The sequence below is a fragment of the Rosa rugosa genome, chromosome 5 (assembly GCF_958449725.1).
Source record: "Rosa rugosa chromosome 5, drRosRugo1.1, whole genome shotgun sequence".
Lineage (NCBI taxonomy): Eukaryota > Viridiplantae > Streptophyta > Magnoliopsida > Rosales > Rosaceae > Rosa > Rosa rugosa.
Genome location: NC_084824.1, coordinates 53,133,891 through 53,158,858, shown reverse-complemented (window position 1 = coordinate 53,158,858; position 24,968 = coordinate 53,133,891). Strand labels below are relative to the sequence as shown.

At 38.1% G+C, this 24,968-nt stretch overlaps 3 protein-coding genes across 5 annotated transcripts; 2 read left to right on the top strand and 1 right to left on the bottom strand.

The window, feature by feature from the left end:
• The first annotated feature begins 10,602 nt into the window (after nt 1-10,602).
• On the top strand, nt 10,603-12,756 carry LOC133710212 (auxin-responsive protein IAA14-like). Its single transcript, XM_062136227.1, has 5 exons — nt 10,603-11,063; nt 11,384-11,604; nt 11,803-11,938; nt 12,076-12,137; nt 12,402-12,756. The coding sequence occupies exons 1-5, from the start codon at nt 10,807-10,809 to the stop codon at nt 12,437-12,439; spliced, it is 714 nt and encodes a 237-aa protein (XP_061992211.1). The 5' UTR covers nt 10,603-10,806; the 3' UTR covers nt 12,440-12,756.
• Nucleotides 12,757-15,077: 2,321 nt separating this feature from the next.
• On the bottom strand, nt 15,078-18,108 carry LOC133709757 (uncharacterized). Of its 3 annotated transcripts, none has more exons than XM_062135613.1 (7): nt 17,954-18,108; nt 17,612-17,733; nt 17,345-17,483; nt 17,197-17,258; nt 16,900-17,101; nt 16,157-16,269; nt 15,078-15,323 (listed from the first exon to the last, which is right to left on the bottom strand). In XM_062135613.1, the coding sequence occupies exons 1-6, from the start codon at nt 18,012-18,014 to the stop codon at nt 16,166-16,168; spliced, it is 690 nt and encodes a 229-aa protein (XP_061991597.1). In that variant the 5' UTR covers nt 18,015-18,108; the 3' UTR covers nt 15,078-15,323; nt 16,157-16,165. The 3 variants fall into 3 exon arrangements, with proteins under 3 accessions (XP_061991597.1, XP_061991596.1, XP_061991598.1); XM_062135612.1 differs by lacking the exon at nt 15,078-15,323 and adding an exon at nt 15,535-15,990; XM_062135614.1 differs by lacking the exon at nt 15,078-15,323 and adding an exon at nt 15,535-15,849.
• Nucleotides 18,109-18,584: 476 nt separating this feature from the next.
• LOC133709464 (tRNA ligase 1-like) lies at nt 18,585-22,525 on the top strand. The gene is made up of 2 exons (XM_062135218.1): nt 18,585-18,729; nt 19,038-22,525. The coding sequence occupies exon 2, from the start codon at nt 19,134-19,136 to the stop codon at nt 22,182-22,184; it is 3,051 nt and encodes a 1,016-aa protein (XP_061991202.1). The 5' UTR covers nt 18,585-18,729; nt 19,038-19,133; the 3' UTR covers nt 22,185-22,525.
• The last annotated feature ends 2,443 nt before the right edge of the window (nt 22,526-24,968 follow it).

The following is a 24,968-nucleotide window of genomic DNA, read 5'->3' as shown; positions in this document are numbered from 1 at the left end:
ATTCACAACACCCACCAAGCAGAATCAAGAAAAACAAATCCTGAATCTAGAATTGAATCAAAAAGATTAAGTCTTTGGATATCAAACTGGTATAAAGGGGACAAAAAAACACAAAAAACCTAGAAAAAAGAAACGTATTACTAGCATCTTCATGAGTCAAACAAAGATCTGAGCAGCAGCACTGACCAAAAAGAGAGTACGAGGACATGAATCAAATGAATTGATACGAGATTTTCTGGGTTTGATTCGAATTGAACTTCAAAGGAGAGGTCCAGAGGCGGAGAGTTCTGGGTTTGAATCGAAAGAACTTCAAAGGAGAGGTCGAGAGGGTCCAGAGGCGGAGATTTCTGGGTTTGAATCGAAACGAGAAGCAGAGAGAGGGCGGAGCCGCGGAGAGGCGGAGAGTTTGCGATGACGGAGAGATGGGATTTGGCGGAAGATGGGATTTGCGATGACGGAGAGGTCGGGAGGACAAGAGAGACGAAGAGATCGGCCTCCATTTTGAGAGAGTTTTTTTTTTCTTTTTGAGCAGAGGGCGACTGACGTGGTTTTCATACCACGGGAAGAATTGAAGAAACGTGACGGCATGTCTTTTACAGTCGCAAACTCTTAGTATTTTACTACGGCTAACTCTTTGCCGAAGTAAACCATTGAGTTTGCCACGCCCAGTGGCGACGGCAGTTGTTACCGTCGCAAATATTTTGCACAATCGCGACCCCTCAGTTTTTGCCGTCGCAAAAGAGGAGGCATTGGCGACGGCAATTGAAGGCCGACGCAAATTGGTGAAGCTAAAACAATTCTTTTTTGTAGTGAATGTATATATTTGTGATTTATATTATAAAAAATAAATTAATATATATATAAATTTAAAAATATATATTTATATATATACATATATACATATAAATTAAATATATGTATATATTATTGGGGCGGGTTTGGGGATGGGGATCACAATACCATCCCCGCCCCATCCCCTATCTTAGATAGCGGGGATTGGGGATCCCCATCCCCATTCCCCATTTGTCCCCGAATTCTCCCCCCATTAGGGGCGGGTATCCAATGAAGCTCCGCCCTGCTGGGGATTTTTGCCATCCCTATGTACTTGTTAATTGATAATCAAAGATTAATTGACTAATGATAAAATTAATTAGTAATAAATATGATTTAACTAATAGTAATTTGCTAAGGACTAAACAAGTTACTAAAGTTTAAATATTTTGGACCATTGGATATATTACTAATCCAATGGTCCAAAATATTTAACAAAATAAGTGTATGGCAAACATCCCGGTACCTAAGAAAATTTCCTGCAATAGAATCAGCCAACGCAACCTTGAAAGCGAGGCTGACTATCATCTCTTCGTCATGAAAGATTGAAGAATGTGCTTCTTCTCAAAAACCCAAACAAAGCACTTTCGAGACTTTTTTTTTTCAGTTAGTAACACCTGCTTTTAGTTTCATCGAATTAAGAATAGTAGTATATCACGAAAATGAAAAACCTCAGTTAAAGGTCTAAATTTATATATGTCTCAAAGGCGAACATTCTTTGCTTTTATAATAACATTTTAATTAGAAGACGTCTTTGATTGATAATTTTTTTTTTTCTCACAATGTTTCAAATCTAGTGTATCTTCACTAATTCATTCTAAAAAAAAAAAATGTATCATCACTAATTAATTAAGGTGGAGGCAGGGATAGCAATTAGGCCAGTATGGAATTTCACATTGATTTAAGCGAGAAGACAATGATAATCTCACTCTGATAGAAGACATAAGTTTAAATACCCTAGCTACCTATACGTTCATGTAACTTAAACAATAAGGAATTAATGTAACTTTTCTGTGGGCAAGAAAATTATATATATTCATCCAATTTATCTTTTCTGTACAAAAGCATCAACTAGCTATTCTTTTGTCACCCACTGGGCCACTAACTGATTCGGTATCCTCCTTGGCTTCACTTAAATAGATGTAAATCAGTTTTCTCAATCATGCATATACCAATGTAATCACTCCCAGATTGCAACATTTCGTCACGAATGACTTTAAACAATCACTAAAACAGAGACCCAAATAATCTGACTTCAACCTCTCTTCAGCATTCATAATTATTAAACAATCGATTCGATTATCATTATTATTACTATTAGTTCTATTAGTTTTATACAAGTTGGACGTGATTCTGGTTTGATGCAAACCGCGTAAGTTACAAGAATGATGATGATAATGAAGAAGCAGCCTGGCCGGTGACTTGGTCTGCAGGCTGTATTTCTTAACGATCAAATATATTCTGAACAAAGCTTGTACTAATCAGCCCCCAGTATCGTCTCCACTGTCCCAAGTTCTACCAACACATGGAATAATATTATTGGGATGGAATAATAATATCATTGTGGAGAAGATTCTCATACACTTCTTCGTAGGACCATCTAAATAAATCAGATCGAGCAGTACTGAGAGTACTACTTTCACCGATTTAATAATTACCTGATGCGCAACATTAATATTACTTAAGTTGATGCATATGTTTTGCTTTACAAAAGTATCAAAACGGATCAACTTTGGATTTGGCTTGTTATTCTGCTAAGTACCTACTATTGAACTACCCCAGATCCGAAACTCGTATCTTGAAATTTGATATTAGAGAGTTTTTTTTTTTTTTGAGTGGAAGACGTCAATAGAACCAACATACACACCCATGCAGTGTATCCCAGCATAGCTAGACTAATCACTGCACCGCAGACGCACGAACCATTGAGTGTTTTAACTAACCCAGGTCCCTCAAATCTGCTGGCCACGGGATGGAGTTGTGATTCGAACTCTAGACCTGGGGGTTCCAGACTAGGCAGCTCGACCAACACACCACACCACGTAGAGAGTTAAACTCTAAGTTCACATTTTAGCTATATTTTTATTTTTAAATATATCGTACTAACTTCTTAACACATGCCGCTAAGCAATATCACGTAGAAATCCGATATATAAAAGACATTTTTTAAGACTACGTTATTTTGATCAGATCACGAAATTTGATATTCGAGAGTTAAACTCTAAGTTCACATTTTAGCTATATTTTTTTTTAAAAAAATATATCGTACTAACTTCTTAACACATGCCGCTAAGCAATATCACATAGAAATCCGATATATAAAAGACATTTTTTAAGACTACGTTATTTTGATCAGATCAGGACCTGAACATACTGAAAGTTCCGTCGTTTTAGAGTCGGTTTGGACATAAACTTAAACTAAATCAGAGTAAAAAACATTAGGAAAAAAGGGGTTGTGACCACTTACCCAATTTTAAGCAAAAAATTGCCCACTTGCTCTACTAAGAGTTTTTTACTCCCATCTACCCAATTTAAATGCAAGTGACATTTTTACCACCAAACTAATTAATAAATTACAAAATTCTCTCTCTCTCACCTCCTATCAGACTCTCTCTCTCTCTCTCTCTCTCTCTCTCTCTCTCTCTCTCTCTCTCTCTCTCTCTCTCTCTCTCTCTCTCTCTCTCTCTCTCTCTCTCTCTCTTCGCCGTTCCTTCACTCACAGTCAAGCAAGACCAAAACTGACCCGCCGGAGAAGTCAATTAACCCTTATAGCAACCGCAACGTCGTCACCGCTGAGTTCTCGGGTTTCGATTATGAGCGGGATGTCGTCCGGGTTCTGGGGTTTGGGATCTGCAGTCTGTGTCGTCGCCGCAGGGTTGGGATCTGCGTCCGGCTTGATTTCGTTTTGATTCCGACGGCGTCGTCCGGGTTCTCGGGTTTCGATTATGTGCGGGATGTCGTCCGGGTTCTGGGGTTTGAGATATGCAGTCGGTGTCGTCGCCGCAGGGTCCGAGTTCTGCGTCCGGCTTGATTTCGTTTTTTTTTTTTTTTGGGTAAATTTGGCAGAAGAATGAAAAAAAAAGTTTTATTGAGTAGTTATACATGTCTATTGCGGGGCAATAATAAGATTATTGGGAGACAATAATATGAGTATTGGGGGGCAATAATATGCATATAAATTGATCAATTGTGCCTGTAGTATATTCATTTTGGTTTTGGGAGTTTATGCAATTCACTGGAGGGTAATAATATGATTATTTGAGGCAATAATATGATTATTGGGAGGCAATAATATGAGTATTGGGGGGCAGTAATATGGTTACTGGAGGGCAATAATATGATTACTGGAGGGTAATAATATGGTTACTGGGTATTATTAGGGGGCAATAAATTCAGACGCCGGAATCCGGTTAACAATCCAGTGGCTGGATTCCGGTCATCGGTTGCCGGATTTCGGTCACCGGTTAACAGTCCGCGGTCGGCCACTGGTCACCGGAGCACAGCAAGGTGGAGGATGACTTTTCTTTCTAAGTGAGAAAGAAGGAGAGGGCAAAAAAGTCCCAAAAATAAATAAAAAGAATAAAAAAAAAGAATTAATTGGGTAAAGTGGAAATAATCTCTTAGAGTGTTTTGGGTAAATGGGGTTAAAAAACTGTTAGTGGAGCAAGTGGGCAAATTTTAAGCTAAAATTGGGTAAATGAGCACTTCCCCTAGAAAAAAAAGAAGAAATCCTATTTGGTATTGAATGGGGGTTGGGAATATATTATGGTAGGTGCATGTTACCATAAATTTAAATAGTAGTCTTTATGGATTCTAGTCCTCGCTACATATATACCTTAGCGGCATCATCAGGACCACCAAAACCCTAGAGTTTCCATTATTAGGTTAGGTCAGCCGTAAAATACATCAGATTAATTGCCAATTAAAAGTAATCTAAAAAGCAGTCACTTTCTTCACTGGATATAATTCAGGACATGTTTGGGGATTCAAAGCAAAAGAAGGAACTGGTTTTCTAGCTTCTTCTCTGGAAATGTTCAAGGGGATCGAATTCGTGGTCAGAAGAGAGCCTTATCAGATGGACATGCATGCAATAATATAGCGATAATTACAATTGATAAGATAGTAGGTAGATTAGAAAGAAACAACCCAGAATGGGGTTGGGAGGGACGTTGACAGGGCAAGGGCACAGCTAGGGTTAGGGATGTTTCCTTCTCTTGGGGACGTGACCTGTCTCTAAGTCAGCACCATGCCCTAAAAAGTTTTTAGGATCAGTGATGTTGCACACTAGCTAGCGATTGATGCTCATGTGTCCTACAGGTTACAGGCGCAGCTAGCTGCTGTATTATTTTGACATTCGTGTAGAGTCGCATATAATCTAGATAATTAGGAGCCATTCTTGTAAAATGCCAAAAACACAGATGTATTGGGTGAGCCAATGTGTTAAAACCCTGTACTTTATTGTACAAGAGCTACTTCAATTATTGAATATGTAATTGAAATTAGTTACGAGTTATGAACTCTGTGGTTTTACTATGTGTAAAATACTGATGTGGTTTGCAAGTCAATCCATTTGCTAGTAAAGATGTAGTCTAGGTTGAAGAATAAGGAGTTCCACATTATAAAATAGTAACAAGAGAATAAAGAATTTAACTGTAGGTGATTCAATTCTAATAACACATAGGCTTTTTCTATAAAAATCTCATACCTTAAACAGGATTGTAAAATATGAGAGCGAGAATGGGTGCATGCGTCAAATTAATTAGCAGTACTAGCTTATTATGAATGAACTATCAACTTTGAATAATTCACATGTGACCAACAATTAATCTCGCAATGAAGAAAATAATGAAGAAAATAATTAAGTATGTGAGTGACTAATCTAAACAAACAATTAATCAATTTCAATGTGAAAATTGATTGCCCGTGTGGACAAGTAATGAAGTCTTCTATGAGGCAACGTGTTGATGAATTATAATATCGAAAAGTAATAAAAGAAGAAAAAGCTTAAAATACGGGTCTCTAATTCATTGTTAAGTTGAGAGCAACATCGGTGTGTCAAGCTTAACAGTAAATTACTGTTGTTTAAAGATTTCAACTAAGATTTTTTATTTTTTTGTCTCCGAGAGAATTCTTCTTTTAAACCAATAGTATTATTAAAGATTATACTTCAATTTTGGAACCCAATTTTTGAGTCAATTACATGTTAGCATTTGACATGCAGGGTGGACATTCAATGGTTTTTTGTTTGTTTTTTTTTTTTTTTCATACTAGTAGTGTGCGTTGTTGTCAATTTTAATTTAGTACTCGCAAGTGCACGAATCAATTGTAGAATAGAGGTGCAAGCACGAGGTCATTCCCTCAAGGACTGATTGAAACAATTTTGCTAAGACAAGTGTGCTATACTTAAGTGAAACAAACTGATTTTTATATGATTGAGTTGTAAACAGAAAATTAAAGAAAGAAAAACTGAAAGTAAAGACAAGAATGAGTAATGAGATTTCTTAAAGTTTAAGAACAGATTATGAAGATGCTAAAGCATTGAATCCACCACCTAATACTTCTATCCGATTCTCTAGTTGATAACAATTGAATTCCCTAGATTTCATGCTAAAGATTTCCGTACATAAGCTTTATTGCTCCCAGACATTTGCCAAAGTTCTTCTAACCTTTGAATTCCAACTTATTGATCCTGTATAGAACTCAAGTAGCCAAACTATAATTTACTCCACTTAATGATCAGGTTCAAGCAAACATGTTCAACTCCATTAAGCACAAAAGAACTAGGAAATCATGCAAACAAGAATATCGACTATGATCAAGCACTTGTATTCTTAATTCACAACTCTTTAATCACAAGATTGAATTATCTTTTGGCACCCTAGGAAACATCTACTCATTGATCAAGCATCATGTTCTCCAACCAAATAACCAATAAACAAAACCTAGGTCTTATTGATCCCGAGCAAAGATTTTGAATAAAAGTTCTATTGAAACGGTGATTAAGAGTTTAACATAGAAATCCAGAAATTCAATAGCAACCAACTAAACAAATAGAATAGTCATACTAGGGGCTTCATCTCAGCCCTAGCTTAGAAGTTTAGCAATCCATAACTATGAAAAGCATGACTAGAATCAAAGGAATCATAAAACAGACAATGGAAGAATTGAGGAACTCGGGTCAGCGATGGTGAGAGCTTCTCTTCTCCTTGTTCTCTGCAGAATATTCTCTCTCTTGTGTCTCTAGGCGTGTTAGGTTTTCTGCCCTCTATCTCCCTTTCCAAATCCTCCTTGACTTTGGGCTTCTTAGGTCTTCTAGTCCAACTTGAAATAGATTTCTTCTCTCCAAAGAAACGCAGGGTTATTAAAGTCAATGCAAGAAATTACTCCAAATATGTCAGACAAGTTCAGCCTTGTTCCATTCAAGTGCTAAGAACAACGGACTTGGGCACCACAAGTCAGATTCCGAAAATCCGTCAGAATCTGCCTTCCCGAACTAGGTTCGCTAAAATCATCATAACTTGCTCCACAGGAATGCGAATCCACTTCCGTAAAATTCCTCAGAAAGCTAACATCCGTATCTTTCCGTGGTATAAGGCTCGCCTGCTAGTTCCTTGTGAGAATGTACAGTTTAATCCTTGAAGTTGACGCAAAACAGAGACAATTCTGGAAGATCAGGATGGCTAGCATCCTTTCAATCCTGCGTTTGATTTTAAGCTCCAAATCTTTATTTTCTCCAATTTAACCTACAAAACACAAACACAAAGTAAATGACTCAAAAATGATAAGAACTAAGCCTAGAATTAGATATTTAAGCGTATAAAAATGTATGAAATTACGAGTTATCATGCGTTAACCATATTTCCAAGGGGTCAACTAAAAATACAAATTAACCAATCATGTGCTCATATGGTTAGCTTAATTTGGAATGAATTAATTTACTCATGCATCTATGGTATGAATTATTCGTTCATGTGCGATTATGCACATTTGGAAGGTTCCCAGAAAAGTAAACTATTTGCATTTCTATGGAGACAATTGAAAATGGCTCAGTCGTGGTATATGCCTATCTCAACGCCCACAGATTCAAATTAAAAGCATGGAGTTTGAAAAGGCAAGGGCCTATGGAACATCCATGATTCCATGGTAATGGTAATGTAATATAAAAATAAATTAATAGGTAGTACCAGTAAATTAATTAAGATAATAATTATAGTATATCTTGTCAATCGGGGCACCCTATTGATTACATTTCTTATGGTCATAGGATACATGTAAAATTCTGTAAAATATGTGATTAGCAATGTGATATCAACAAAACATAAATATTATCGCAGAGAATATAGTCTTAAAAACCTTAGCCGTGTGGAGAGTAGTTAGGAAGTAAAGTCAGCCAAAAAATCTGAAATCCTTCCTCTTGTCCGGTGGCGATCAGCCATCAACGATGGCTCTTGTCTGGCCGATGATGGGTTGCTGTTGGACGGGAATGATTCCTATTGCCCTCTGACTTTTGGGATTACATTGCTTGGGTTTGGACAATGAATGGGCGGCGTTGCTTGGGTTCGAAGCTTATCTGTGGTTTAGGCGGTTGCGTGCACCGGTTCATCGGGATAGTGTCGGCAGCGCGGTGCAATGTCGCCTTATCGTAGATCAGCTGGAGGCCTGGGGTGCTGGGTGATCCCAATCTAACTGGATTTAGGTGGGTTGGTCCATTCCGGTTTTGGTGGTATCTTCTGGATGGCAAAGTCGTGGTGGTGATGTTGTTCCCTAGCGGCGGTGGGGTTGGAGTACGCATTGGTGTGGCGTGGCGGCAGAGTACGCTCCGATGTACGTGCGACAGTTCTTCGTCCCCATTTAGTTTTTTTTTTTCCTAATTTTAGCCTATCAAATGGACTTTGGTTTAATTCTTAGTTTCTCTAGTTGTATACCAATTGAGGTATCTAAGCGACTAGATTTACTATTTGAAGGAGTTAGTTTGTGAGGGTTTGGGTCCTTTGGTTTCTAGGCTCGAATAAGTGAGCTCATTTTGTTTGCAATGAGATTTATCTGTCAATTTGCTTGGCGGCTTATACCAACTATGACACATTCGGATAAGACAAGTTTTGATGTAAGTGTTTTCTGGTCATGGATAAGTAATGAAATTATTTATTCTCAAAAAACAAAAAACATAATATAAATATATATTGATATTACTCTTTCAAAATGAGTAAATATGAGATAAATATTACCATCGAAAGCATGTTGGTAGGCTAGTTTCATGAGCTAGTTGTACTAGGACATATATAATGTGACTTCGAACAGACTTTTTCTTTTTTGTTTCTTGGTCGGCTCAGAATATTTGAATCAAGAATAGATTCATGATATACAATATGATACTCAAATGAAAGTTGTATCCATGTTCCAACATCACCATGAACCCAGATTTGACAGACATGCCTTTAATTTTCTCTCTTCTTTCGACCTAATTTTTCCAACTTGAAAAAACCACACGTAGTGGGATGGCATATGCATTATGCACTCACATGATGGATGAAACTGAGATTGTAAAGGAAGATATCCACAAACCTAGCAAGGGCTTTGGAAAGAGGCAAAAATTCAAAATTAACTCTAATTAATGTGGCAAAAGATCCTGAGTAAAGTCTAGACATCATAATAGAGATAAATACGCGATAACTACTTGTGATTCACATGACCTCTCTTTTTATTTTGTTTTTCTTTTGGGGTTAAATTACTCATAAACAGGAAGAGATCAAATCATTCGATCACTTGTCTTAGTCTTTTTCACCTTCTCTCACAGGTTGTTTTGAGATTAAGAATTCTTCACTTAATTCGATTATTTGGTAATACATATATATATATATATATATATATATATATATATATATATATATAATAATAATAATAATAATAATAATAATAATAATAATAATAATAAAATGTTTTTAGAGACATTTGGCTACCAAGAATTCATACCTATATATAATATAAATTGTTTGATATTCTTTATAAGAAAAAGAATACAAAAAAAAAAAAAAAACAGAAAAAAAAAAGGATAGTTACTAAATCATGTAGTAATGTGAACGAATTTTTCTATTTGTTTGACATGTGCCTATTTTTAAAATTTAAGGATCACTGTTTTAAGACGTAGAACTAGTAGAGCGTAGATTCCTAACTAAAATTTTGGCCGGTTGTAAGCACATGCAAAAACTAGTAAGTTAAATTATGCATGAGATGAAAAAACATAAAACTAATAACCACATGTAAAGTAAAAATACGATAAATACACCATTAAAACTGTCACCCAGAAGAACTGATATATATGCAAAAGGATTAGCTGCGGTGGAAAATCCACTTCTAATAATTAACTTACATGAGTTTTTCATTTATTCACATCGGATTATAACTTGAAGAAAAACGACTTTAATTACATTAAGGATCAAAAGTTCAAAACGGAAAATCTACTAGAAATACTTTTATTCTGTAAGTGAATGCATCTGACCGGCTCTGCCTTGCAGGTGAAGGTTGACTATGAGAAGAAACAAACAGCTCAAGTAGGGATCAAAACGGAGAATTGGAGAGAGCCCATATTAGCCACTATCTTCACGAAACCTAATCCCGTCGGCAAATGATTGTGCCATCAATTAAGTCCTGTACTATTTCCAAATCAATAGGTCAGATCAAACCGCTCCCAACCCCCCACGTGTCAAATCACAAGATCAGAAACTCCATAACACATACACATGCAGACACAGACACAAACGTCCCACGCAGTGATATATTATTGTTGTGGGGAGTCTCTCTTTCTCTCTCTCTCTCACATCGCCGAAACCAACATTATTAACAGAAGAGGACACAAGAAGCAGAAGCTAAAGCAGCTCTACATCTCCACAGATATAAGAGCAAGCATACGGACATTCACAGGCTTTTTATCAGAGCACTTATCTTCTAGTGTGGGTGGCCGTGGCTCAGTTAGTTTCCATGGAAGCTGTTAGCCGGAAGATGACTTTGAACTTCAAAGAGACCGAGCTGTGCCTTGGGTTGCCCGGCGGGGCTGCTGTGACCGAGCCGGAGATCTGTACTCCTAAGGCTACCGGAAAGAGAGGTTTCTCCGAGACCGTTGATCTCAAACTCAACCTACACGCCAAGGAAGATCTGATAAATGAGAATGTCAAAAATGTTTCTTCCAAGGAGAAAAACCTTCCTTGCGTTAAAGATCCAGCAAAACCACCAGCCAAGTAAGTCGTCTGTCCTTAAATTTCTTTAGTGATCATTGGTCTCTATATGCTTACACAGTTACATGTATTGTGAAACTTGTTTATAAACCCTTCTTTCTGTTTTGCTTTATGATTTGTTTCTCCCATACAACCGTCCTATAACCTTTTTTTCGTTAAAACTCTCACAGATGCCGATTATTTAATCACAAAGAGGTTATATACAACTGTTATATGCAAGAAATTCTATTTTCGGTTCAAAGATTATTTCATCTCTTTAATAATAGTCTTAGTAATCTGGCTAAACTTGTTATTAATGTATTATGCATTAATTACTTCTTCAGGGCACAAGTTGTCGGTTGGCCACCAGTGCGCTCCTACAGAAAGAACGTTATGGCGCAGAAGAGCACCGGCGAGGAGAGCAGTACTACTACTGAGAAGGCTGCATTCGTGAAGGTTTGCATGGATGGTGCACCCTATCTTCGTAAGGTGGATCTGAAGATGTACAAGAGCTACAAGGAGCTATCTGATGCCTTGTCCAAGATGTTCAGCTCCTTCACCATGGGTAAGTTCAATATACTTAATTTCTAGCTTGATTTAGAAACACTGACGTACTTGTTTTAGATCTTGACTAGCCATGATTTTGGTTCCAAAATTCGTGCACATGAAATCATTGTTGTTTAGTTAATTGTTATTAGTAACTCCAATATTTTATTTCTGAATCTTTTAATAATTATCATGTTTACATGGTTGTTAATTGAAGGTTACTATGGGGCCCAAGGAATGATAGACTTCATGAATGAAAGCAAGTTGATGGATCTTCTGAACAGTACTGAGTATGTGCCGACCTATGAAGATAAGGATGGAGACTGGATGCTTGTGGGTGACGTTCCATGGGAGTAAGTTCTTCAATCTTCATCCCCTCTCTATCTCTCTTCAAACCCTAAATTCAAACAATAAATAGAAGAGTATTAATTAATTAACAGTACGACTTCATAAGTAATTACTTGGTTACTAAATTTTAGTTTGTATGCAGGATGTTTGTTGATTCATGCAAGCGCCTGCGAATAATGAAAGGATCAGAGGCAATTGGACTTGGTATGTAAACGCAAATAAGTTTTTTTTTTTTTTTTTGGGTAAAGGAGAATATTATAATGTTATTTTCACACCACCCTAGCATGATGTACATATAAAATTACCCTTTTCTGAAAAGAAATAATAGTAATAGTTTTTGAGAAATGCTTATAGCTATATATCTAGGTTTGAAGAAATTTTGGTTATTAATTTAGAAGGAAAAAGAAGAACTTTTTCATCTATATATAGTAGAATAATAAATTCTAATTTTGTTTTGATTACTTTCAGCTCCAAAAGCGATGGAGAAATGCAAGAACAGAAGCTGATCGGTCAAGCTCGATCAACCGGCATTTGATTAAGTGCATGTTCTACGGATTGAGTAGCCTGGTGTTCTTTGGAAGTGTCTGTATTTTTATGTGATGATGATGGTATATAGATAGTAATTAAAGATTGCTGAATATCTGTAATCGACAAGAAGCAATAAACTTAACCTAGTGTCTCTGCCTTGTTTATCGCCAATGGCTTTCTTTATAATTCCCCCATTATTTTTTGTTGTTGGCCTTGTTGTCATAGTTGTGTCTTGTGTTTTATTCCTTCAAATTCAATGCTACTTTTTTTTCCCTCAAAAGGATTCTTCATTTCATATGATCAATTTCCTTTTATGTAATGTATTCAATGATTTCATTGTATAATTTTGTATTAATTCCTCTGAGGTAGGTACTAATAAATTCATGAGGGCAAGTGAGGGGAGGGAACAAGGCCATGTGAATGTTGATGGGGATCTCATTCATGGCCATTAATTTATATTTCCATATATCAAATATATGGGATCAGAACATGATCATAAACTTTATAATGTGATATGGTAGTTAGGTATATAGGAATAGCAGCCTTGCTTGTGGATCCTATTTGTTTATACATTAGTTACTATACGATTGAATTTTATAGGATCACTAACATATGATTTAATTAGGCCAATAAATCTTATCTCGATAGCAAATCCCCCCTCTCCTCTCTCCCTCTCTCTCATGCATATGGATTTCTTGGATCTGACATTGTGTGGCAGCTCCATGTTTCTTCTTTCATGTAAGATCAATTATTTTTTGGCAAGTGATAGAGCAAGGCAACAAAACAATTCTTTCTTAAAGTTGATGGGTTTGGATTCCGGACTATTGAAACTAAAGACTGCGATTTCACATCGCAAAAGCGATTTTCATTCAAAAAATAATAAGTTTTAGCACCGGCCAAAATTTAAGAAGTTATTGTTTGGCTCGACTAAAGAGGCCAGCAAACAGTCTCTTTTTGTTGGCGCGCGGCATGTCAACACTGTGGGGTGTGAATCGTCTCGGCTATCCCAGACCTGACTACTTGCTCAAGCTTGAGGACGAGGAGAGCACCAACCTTGTATAAGGTTCTTCTTTTGCTTTACAAATAAGGACTTTCAGTGTGATCTCTAGCGTCACAGAATCAACCTAGTCAAATCCAATTTGATATTGCAAGCACAAACTGCTTTGCCTAGAGTTTTGTCAACAACTCTAGTTCCCTTCTTGCATCTTTGGTGATTCTAGAGTTGAGCTAATCTTTCTCTCCTCTCCCCCTTTAGGATTTCTTTGGTTTGCTGATCGATGCAGTACTACTTGGTCATTAATTCGAGACCTTTTTGGGGGCATGTTAATCCTTAGTCTCACTTTCATGCTTTCATCGATTTTTCCTTTAGCCATTAGGAACGATTGGTCTAAGGGAGACATGGATCGTCTTATAGTTTAAGCGGCGGTGACTAGTTTCCTTTTTTTTTTTCGTTTTTAATCTTACTGGTGAGGTGGATTAGGTTAGTGGCTCGCTCGGGCCGATCTAGACTGTGGTATGGCGGGCTTTCGTGGTTTTGGTGGCGGAAGTTTGTAGGTTAGGGCAGTCTGGGTTTCTTAGTGAGGGATGAACCTTGTTGTTAGTCTTGGTGTGGCCTCTTCGGTGTTTGGCTCATATTGAAGATGGTGGAGCGGTTCATCAACAGTCTTCTCTTGAGGATAGCGGTGCTATGACGGTGCTATGATGGTCCTTAGAGGTGCCTACTATCGACTTAAATGGTGGTTCGACGTTGATGCCTCAACAACTGGGAATCCTTGCTTAGGAGAAACCGTTGACATGTTTTGGGCTTCAACTATCGACATCAGTCCTTACCCTGAGAGGAACCAAGTATTGTTTTGGACTTTGGACTTAAGATACTGGACAAAGTATTGTTTTGGACTGCTGGCTACATTGGGGTTTAATTGGGCTTCCAAGACCTCCAAGACCTCAACATGGAACCAAGAGAACCAATTATAAGCACTGGAAATTTGGAACTCTCAAATTAAATTACATTTATTCGATACAAAAAATAGTAGAAATGAGCTCTTGAGACCGACGATCTTCTCTTCGTCAACTGTCATTTATTAGATTTAATACATATTTTAAGGTAAAAGTAATGGATTCTTGAAACAAAACTCCCAGGTGAGTACCTTATAATAAAGATTTTCAAGGTCAACCGTTGGATAAGTACAATGATATTCTAAATATTAATGTCTAATATATTCGGTTACGTTTAAACTTGAAAGTCCTAAATGAGTTCTTTGCCTTGTCTGAGGCAAATATCTAGATAGTAGAAGAATTGCAACATTTTCCAAATGCCAACTTAGTTGCTTCGCTTCAAATTAATGTGTGCTGAAAGACTTAATTCTGATGATTTGAGTCTCGTTTCCAAGAAATGTTATATGATCTATCCAGAGTTCCTTTTCGCACTGGTATATATAGTTGGAGAACAACACCCATGAATATATAGTTGGAGGATTGTGATCAAAGCAAGAGGGCTCAAGGTAAGTGCAAATTTCCCCCTCTGCACACCTAACCTTCACCATTGCTCCTCAGAAACTTGATAGACAAATGAAATGATACTAATGAACTACAATCATACTCACCATAGACTTGAAAGGCAGTAAAAAGTTATAACACGTTTAGATTGAATTTAAAGCTAAAACACTTTTAGATTATATTATCTTCATCAAGAAACTATATACAAATTCAGAAGTGGTACCTGCATTAGTGACTATGAACTACAAATATACTCACATTAGACTGCAGGAGGAAAGACTGGAAGAAAGATTTTCTTGGGTAAGATGCATATGGCAAGACATCTCTCTCTCTCTCTCTCTACGTATTCAACAATCTCAGTTTAACCTACCAAATGGCAGAACAGTATTAAATATCCATACATTCAATTAAAAATGTAAATAGTGCCACATACATTATTCTAACCATTATTAAAAAAATATAAACAATTTCAATTTTTAGGATGAAGCTAAAGTTGCCTTCATTAACACTACTGCTATAGCTAACTAATCTTAGGACCATTTTGACATTTACCATTTTGACACTACTGCTATAGCTATAGTTCAACATCACTGATTTATGCTTCAACTGTTTTTCTGTCTTACAACAGTTACAAGTTACACAAGACAATCTATCTTTGTCATTTCACTTAAACTTGACAGACAATGGTGCTATAATTACATGTGACAGTACTAATTGTACAGTCTTCATAAGCAAATAAAGCTGCAGGTTGTATAAGGTTTTCACAGCTAAATGTAAGAAAAGTACTAAACCCAAACAGTTAATCACAGAAATCAAGCTAGAATTTTTACAATGTGTTGAATATCACAGCCAAAAACAAGTTTCACATATTATATAGTCCTTCTCCAATCCCCTGCGCCATAAATATCCCAAGACATAAACAGACCAGCAATTTAAAATGTGAACAAAATTTCTCTACTGCCATCATTTTTTCTCTCTCTCTCTCTCTCTCTCTCTCTCTCTTTTTTGTAGCAATTCTCATTGATCCCAGTAGCTGAAAGAAGAAATGAACATCTGAAGAATGTCTGTAATTTTGATCTTCCTAAGTAACAACACACACTTTAAGGAATCAAGATGATCCTAATACAAATCTAGTTCAATTATGTATTTAAAACTGAAAATGCTTACAAGAAAGAGTGAAGATAAAAAAGTAGCATCACCTTTTCTGTTCATTGTATTTGATTTTCAGGCTGTGAAAAGAAATCTTTGGCGTTACGTGCTACCTCTGCTTCAAGCACTGCTTCCAACACAATGTCCGATCCTTCAACGTTTTCTGTCATTAAAACAACTGATTATTTATACACACACATATCCAGAAGAAATTCACAACTATATGCAAGGTCTCATACGAAATGTTCAATCATAAAGTGAAACAACTGCATACATTTATGTGTGTCAAAACAAAGGTCTACAGGAATAATTTGATATGCAAGATACATGCTAAATTATCAAGGAGAAATAATTTCCGCAAAATATTTCAGGAGTTTCTTTAGGACATGAGTTTAAGACATCAGATAGCCCAATAAAGTGGGGACTCGCAAATCCAGATACAGCCACCATGCATAGGAAGTCAATTCCATATGGGGGGCATAATACACAACCAGGCCATGAACAAGAGCAACACCTTTCTTGGCCAACCATATAAAGGCATAGATATCTGCCTTATTATGAATCACAGTATTTCCAGCACACACCGTCACAACTTACATAACTGATGAAAATGTGAAGGTATGGCAATTCAAAATATTAAATATGTCACATAAGACGGTTTAAACGACTGTTGTTCTTCCATTTATTGAAACAAAATTTTAGTTCCTGACTGCTCTTTGCAGTGTGCTCAAATTGAGACAAAAAAGTATATAATAACATCAATTTATGTGTTAATAGTTTCGATGTCTATTACCCTTGCGTTTTGGTAGCATTCCGGTGCTTTCAGCTGAAATTGGGAGAACAGTGAAAAGGCCATTTTCATCAATAAGGCTCTCTTTCTCTTCATTACTTTTCAAAGAGCCAGTTTTCACAGCAGCAGATTCAGCCAATTTAGCATATGCAGTGGCTTGTGTATGCAAATTAAGTGATTCTGATGTTCTGAAGTTAATATTATCCTGTGAAAGATATTAAAACGAATTCAATACAATGCAAAGTCGGATATTACAAAAGAAAAACATATAAAAACAAAAGAAAGAATCTAGTACTAAACCTTGGTCACACTAGTCGTCAACTTCACTTCCTCCTTAGTATTCTCGATTGAACTGTCGGCCCCTAACAAGAACACATATAAACTGGAAATCATGAAAGAAGCAAAACATTACTCAGCTTGCGCAAACTACGGCTGCTAAGAACACTACCATTACGTGGAGCGGCTAGTTCCTCAGCATTTTCCATCAGCTTTCGAGTCATAGGACCGGGGTTTATAAGCGACAGACTTCGTACTTCATAACGAATCGAATCTAACTGTGCAAGCGCATCTTGAAGTTCCTTTTGAACCTAAAATTAAATGAATTGCACACTAAATCATTTAACTAGTTGACCACATTGACATACCATGTAGTGCAGAATGAAGCATCATGGGTCACAGAACAACTCTAACTGATTTCTTTACAGGAAAGAAGTACCTGGCGAGCCTGCGATTGCTGCATTACATTGTCGAATTGGCCCCGAGCTAACTGGACATACCCGATTGACCGACCCGCTAACCGCCCCGCCATTCTTGCAATCCTAGGCAAATCCTTTGGTCCTACACCCAATTCCATCAAAACACAAAACAAAACGTAGCTAATTAAAATTTCAATTTTTATTTTTATTTTTATTAAACTCCACAATCTCAGATCACCCATAACCCAATGTTGAAAATGCAGATGCTGAAGAGCCCCCAATTTTATCACATGGAGATGATAAAATTGCAAAAATTTGACTATAAAGAAGCGTTCTTTGAAAAAGAGAGAGAGAGAGAGTACCGACTAAAGCAGCGGTGGCTCCGATCAAGAGGAAGAGCTCGCCGTACGAAAAACCAAACATTCTGCGAAGAACGGAAGGCAAGAGCTTTTGCTTTTGGGGAAGAAATCAAGACCGTGTGCCTGAAGCTTGGTTTTTATGAAGAGGAGCTTCGCTGGCTGCCTGTGTTTGGCGGGGGGTGGTAATAGTTGCTTTTTATTTGCGAGGTCATCTGTTCAAGCTAAGGTGGAGTGAAAAAAAAAATAATTCACGAGTGGTCGAGTTAACTCGACGCTTCTCGGTGTGAAATCCTCGCACTTAAATTTGAATTTCACCGGTGCTGATTTAAACTCAAATCTCAATTTATTTCTATTGACCATGAGAAAAAGTGTTTTATATGATATTCCGGTACGGATTAGTCAGGTATAAAAAAATCTTTAAAGATATTGTGTGATCTCGATAATAAAAAAATAAAAAAAACTGTTGTAAATATTATAAATATGTAGCTGTCCACGTAAATTTGCATCTTTTATGTCATTAAGAAGTAAAGAAACAGAATATAGGAGGAGGAATAATATCTATGATTCATATAAGAGTTCGGGTTTATAACAAAAACTACTTAAAACGATGTCGGTTTGACCAAACGATGTCGGTTTGAAAGGTCTACTTAAATACCCAGAATTTAAACGAACCCGGCTGGTCCTATCCATCGGTTCAAGAGCTCATTAGGGTTTTGTTTTAGCTCAGGAGCTTCAATTGCGTCTCCCTCCTCCTTTCTCAATCCGATTACCAAAGCAAGGTTTGTGCTTTCTCTTTCTTTTTCAATTGATCTCTATTTCAGTTTTCGTCTTTTGTATTAGATTTTTTTTTTTTTTTGGAATTTTCATGAATAATCATCATGGTTTCTGCTATCTTCATATACATCTGTGGATTTGGGATTATGAATTTGGTAGCAGTTAAATTTATGGTTCCTAGTTGAATTAGGTTTTCTGTTCATGTTAGGTATTTCCCAGTTTGATTTTGACTCAATTTATTGCGTTTAAGATGGAGAAGAATTAAACCATAGTGATTGCTTGATCTATAATATTTATTATTTAACAAAATCAGGGTCCAGTAAAAGGTCAAAAGGGAATTTGGAAAAGCCGAAATCTTGTTGCTGCGGCGGCGGTGGAAGAAAGAACTTCTGGTGCAAGCAACTTGTTGATGGATAATTTCATGGAAAAGTTTAGTGTAGACGACTCGACGTATGCTCAGGTGCAAGTCCGAGCTACTTTCTATCCCAAGTTTGAGAATGAGAAGTCGGATCAGGAGATTAGGACAAGGATGATAGAGATGGTGTCGAAAGGGTTGGCTACATTGGAGGTTTCGCTTAAGCACTCGGGGTCACTTTTTATGTATGCTGGTAGTGAGGGTGGTGCGTATGCGAAAAATAGCTTTGGGAATATATATACTGCTGTGGGTGTGTTTGTTCTGGGGAGGATGTTTCGTGAGGCGTGGGGATCGGAAGCAGCGAGGATGCAAGCAGAGTTTAATGATTTTCTTGAGAGGAACCGTATGTGTATATCAATGGAACTGGTGACTGCTGTTCTAGGAGATCATGGACAGCGTCCGAAAGAAGATTTTGTTGTGGTCACGGCCGTCACGGAGTTGGGCAATGGGAAGCCAAAGTTCTACTCAACTCCCGAGATTATTGCATTCTGTCGGAATTGGCGCCTGCCCACAAATCATGTATGGCTGTTCTCAACAAGGAAAGCAGTGACATCTTTTTTTGCTGCCTTTGATGCCCTGTCTGAAGAAGGAACTGCAACAAGTGTATGCAGAGCTCTTGATGAAGTTGCAGATATATCTATACCAGGTTCGAAAGATCACATCAAGGTGCAAGGTGAAATCTTAGAGGGTATTGTTGCTCGTATTGTAAGCCATGAGAGCTCAAAACATATGGAGAAAGTCTTAAAAGATTTCCCTCCTCCACCAATGGAAGCAGCTGGTCTTGATTTGGGACCAAGCCTAAGGGAGATTTGCGCTGCAAATAGGTCTGATGAAACACAGCAAATAAAAGCACTTCTTAAGGGTGTCGGCTCCTCTTTTTGTCCTGACCATTCGGACTGGCTTGGGCCTGGAGCTGGTGATGCACATTCTAAAAATGCAGATCAATCAGTGCTATCAAAATTTTTAAAATCTCATCCTGCTGATTTTTCTACCACCAAATTGCAGGAAGTGGTTTGTTTGATGAGAGAAAAGCGTTTACCTGCTGCCTTTAAATGCTACCAGAACTACCACAAGCATGATTCCATGTCCAGTGACAACGTTTTCTATAAAATGGTCATTCATGTCCGTAGCGACTCTGCATTTCAGCGGTATCAGAAAGAGATGAAGTCAAAGCCAGGACTGTGGCCTTTATATCGAGGTTTTTTCGTCGACATTAATTTGTTCAAGGCAAACAAGGAGAGAGCTGCTGAGATTGCAAAAAACAAAAGCACTGTTGTGGACATAAATGGGGGCTGTGGTATGTCAGGAAAACATGGATTGGCGGAAGAAGATGCAAACTTAATGATCAAATTGAAATTTCTTACATATAAGCTGCGAACTTTTTTGATCCGCAATGGTTTATCAACTCTATTTAAACAAGGTCCGGCTGCTTATAAAGCCTATTACTTGAGGCAAATGAAAATATGGGGCACTTCAGCTGGAAAGCAGAGGGAACTCAGCAAGATGCTTGATGAATGGGCTGTGTACATACGAAGGAAATGTGGAAACAAACACATGTCGTCATCAGTGTACCTCAGCGAGGCTGAGCCTTTCCTTGAACAGTATGCAAAACGTAGCCCACAGAATCAGGCTCTTATAGGATCTGCTGGAAACTTGGTAAATGCTGAAAACTTCTTGGCCATAGTTGAGGGAGGAAGAGATGAAGAGGGTGATCTCGAGAAGGAGTCTGTACCATCAAGCCCCAGTGCCTCAGTTGCAGACACCATTCCAAAGGCTGAGGGTCTGATTGTATTCTTTCCTGGACTACCTGGTTCTGCCAAGTCAGCACTATGCAAGGAACTACTCAAAGCCCCGGGAGGATTTGGGGATGATCGGCCAGTTCAAAGTCTAATGGGTGATCTTGTTAAAGGAAAATATTGGCAGAAGGTCGCTGATCAGCGTAGGAAAAAACCATATTCTATAATGCTTGCAGACAAGAATGCACCAAACGTAGAAGTGTGGAGACAGGTCGAAGACATGTGCCACAGAACTAGGGCCTCTGCTGTACCAGTTGTTCCTGATTCTGAAGGAACTGAATCAAATCCGTTTTCTCTTGACGCATTAGCGGTTTTCATGTTTCGTGTGCTTCAACGTGCTAATCATCCGGGAAACCTTGACAAAAATTCACCGAATGCTGGCTATGTTCTGCTAATGTTCTATCACCTTTATGAGGGCAAGACTCGCAGAGAATTTGAGTGTGAACTAGTTGAGCGTTTTGGTTCACTTGTCAAAATACCACTGCTGATATCGGAGAGGAATCCATTACCGGATCCTGTGAAATCAACACTTGAGGATGGAATAAATTTATACAACCTTCACACTGATAGACATGGAAGATGGGATTCAAGCAGGGGAGCCTACACAAAGGAGTGGGCTAAATGGGAGAAACAGTTGCGAGAGATTTTGTTTGGCAATGCATGGTATTTTAATTCTGTTCAGGTTCCCTTTGAGTCTTCTGTTAAGGAAGTATCAGAACAGCTAAGAAAGATTGCAAAAGGTGAGTATAAGGCTCCAGAGTACAGGACTTCAGACTCTGGGAAGAGGAAGATCTCGGCCATTACATTTGCTGCCATTAGCCTGCCTATTACCGATATCAAAGGTTTGCTTGATAATTTGGCTGGGAAAGATAGTAAAGTCGAAGCTTTTGTAAAAGACAAGAATTTGGAGAACAGCATTAATAAGGCTCATGTTACTCTTGCGCACAAGAGAAGTCATGGTGTTACTGCCGTGGCTAATTATGGCACCTTCCTACACAAACTGGTCCCTGTGGATATAGCTGCACTTCTCTTCACGGATAAAATGGCTGCATTCGAAGCCTGCCCTGGCTCTGTTGAAGGTGAAAGAGTCACCCCCAAAAATGAATGGCCTCATGTTACCTTATGGACAGCAGAGGGTGTTTTAGCCAAGGAGGCCAACTTGTTAAGCAATTTGCATTTAGAGGGCAAGGCTACCCGTATTGCGATTGACCCACCTGCCACCATTCATGGGACGCTGGAGTTTTACTGATATTTGCTATGTTCTGGCTCAATTCGTAGACTAGATTGACTTTGACATAATAGTGGAATACAGTTTCCTTTGATGCTACTGATGCGGAATGAGAAAATATCTCAACCGCCAAGTGTATGAGAAAGAGAAGAAAATGAGGAAAATTTGATGTGTTACTTCTTTTGATAGCCTTTTATTTTATTTATTTTTTCCCAGAGGAAAACTTCTTTGATAGCTTTGTATACAGGAAATAGAAAACTTGAATTATAGACAAATATACATAATTGCTTTGTAGACAGTGAAAAGTTGAGATTGCATCACCAGATGCTTAAAAGTATGTCCTTTCAATTTTTCATTTGAAATCTCTTGCTAATTAGTCTTCAATAGTTTTAAACTTTCGGTTTTTAGTTGTTCATTGAAGATTCGATTTTAGTTGCATCATAAAGCTATAGGAATTTGTACTACTAGGAATGAACTTTTGTGGGCTATAGACTTGAGGGCTACAGCACGAAAGGGGTATTAACTGCAGATTTTAGCAAGACTTGCCATGCTTCCTCCTTCTCACAAGAGATCACAGATTTAGCAAAAGCAATAGATTTCAGGTAAGTTGCATTATTTTACCTTGTTCAATATGCCGACATAGGTTTAGTGAAATTTCATTGGCTTAACGTTCTTACAAAAAGAGTATCCCAGTGAAAATGCAGGAATGTTTTGTGTTTTGACAGCATTAAGAAGGAAAGTGCCCGGACCCTTTAAATGATGAAAAATTCTCATCTTCTTCTCTGCCCTGATCGAGCACTTCGACTCGACTCCTTGCCAGTCTAGGAATTCCTTATTAAAAATTCACAATGACTGTAAGTTGTCGTACTTACAGATGGACATCTTTAGTACATGTATACACTGTGTGCTCTCGGTGGTATTGAACACTTTATTGAAGTTAACTGCTTTGGTTTGAAGCTTGAACTGATTTTCATTTTCACAAATTGTCAGCACTCTGAATATTGAATGGTGAACATGTAAACTGAAACATGTATAGCAGCTGAACCAAATTAAACAAAATAAAGTTGATTTGTGAAAGGAATGCATGTCGTACCAAATGGGCTCTCAAGAAAGGGGCTTTTGTTTTGGAGCAATTTCCGGGGACTGCTTTGGAGACTCTGGTTATGTTTGATTTAAAGGTTTTTGTTCACAACCTTGAAATTTCACAGTAGACTCCAGTGTCATAGAGGTTACTGATGCATCTATTCTTCTCAATTTTTATGCTTGTTCTCTTGTTCAATCCGGAGTTGCACAGCTTGAGGATCCTGTTGAGAGATCAGGTGAGTTCATGCTGCTAGGCGAGTCATTTGAGTCGGATCAGTTGAGAAGATGTTTGTGGCACATTTGTACTCGTGATGACTCGATAAACGAAGATTGTATTGTGATGCAACTATTGAGATAGTGGCGGCCACTAAAAATGTCAACATGGGTGAAGCCCTATGTGCTTGTTTCTCATCGGAAAGCCAAAAATATAGCAAATAGCAGTGATATTGGTGAGAGTGGTTCTGGTACCTGTATCAGATGGCTGGATGACACATTGATACATTTTGCTTCAAAAACTATGTGGAGGAAGATCCATCTTCTTTCTGCTTGTCATCCAACTTCACCCCTTCTCCCCAACTCATGTACTACTTGATTAGATTGATCTTTAATAGTACTCCTGATGAGGGTGGTGGCGTGGTTCTATTCATGATCCAACCTACACTTCTTCAATGTACCTTCGATGGTCCACCTATTCCTGTCCTACTAGACATTCGCTTTATCTATCTGGATGTTATCTTGCTCTTTGGTTCTTACTTTCATGTGGTTGTTCATTATGGGTCAATGATTGCTCAATTCTGAAACAGTGGAAGTTTGTTATAACCCAAACCATGAGAGTTTGAGGTAGCTGTTGGAACTTGGAAGCCCCAGAAATTGATGTACAGCACTTAGTAGTATGGAAAATTGCACGGTACAAATACATCAAGTAAATATATTAGATTGGGAAAATTTTAGGAACAGTGCATGAAGTTTGGCCCGCTATTAATTTTCGTACACAAAGTCACAAATTATGAACTTTGGTACACCAATTGTAAAGCTCGACCCATTTCTCGTACATGACGTTAGTCAGCCCGTTAGGCCGTATGCCATTTTGCATAGAATGAAGGGTAGAATTGACATTTTACCAGAAACCCTACCGATACTTAAGGCCCAAAGGTCCCAGAAAGTCAATCTCATTTCTCTCTCCCTTATCTGTTCGACAGCCACAGTTCTGAGATATCAGAACATGTATTGACCACATCAATGGAAAAATACACAGAACAATTCATGTTCTGATATCCTAAACCGCCACAGTTCCTAAACCCTAAATCGCCCGAAATGATGAGCAGCGCCGGCATCGGATCCCCCGCCACAATGTCCCATCGCACCACCCAAACGACGTCGTCGCTCCCCCTCGTCGTCACTCTCAACTGCATCGACGACTTTGCCATGGAGCAAGACTACCTGTCCGGCGTCGCCGCCGTCGAGCACGTCCCTCTCAGCCGCTTGGCCGACGGCAGGATCAAGTCCCCCTCCGCAGTGCTCCTCCAGTCGCTCGTGAGTCTGGGTTTCTGTTTCTCTTAATTTCTGCTTCTGGGTCTTCACTCTTTAATCGATTTATGGCTTCCTCTTAATTTCTGCTTCTGGGTATTCAATTTTCAATCTTCAAGTCTGGGTTTGGCTCGAACTCTACTAGGTGAAGCAGCTTCAATTTCAGTTTTCGACTCGATTTCGGAAACTTCAAGC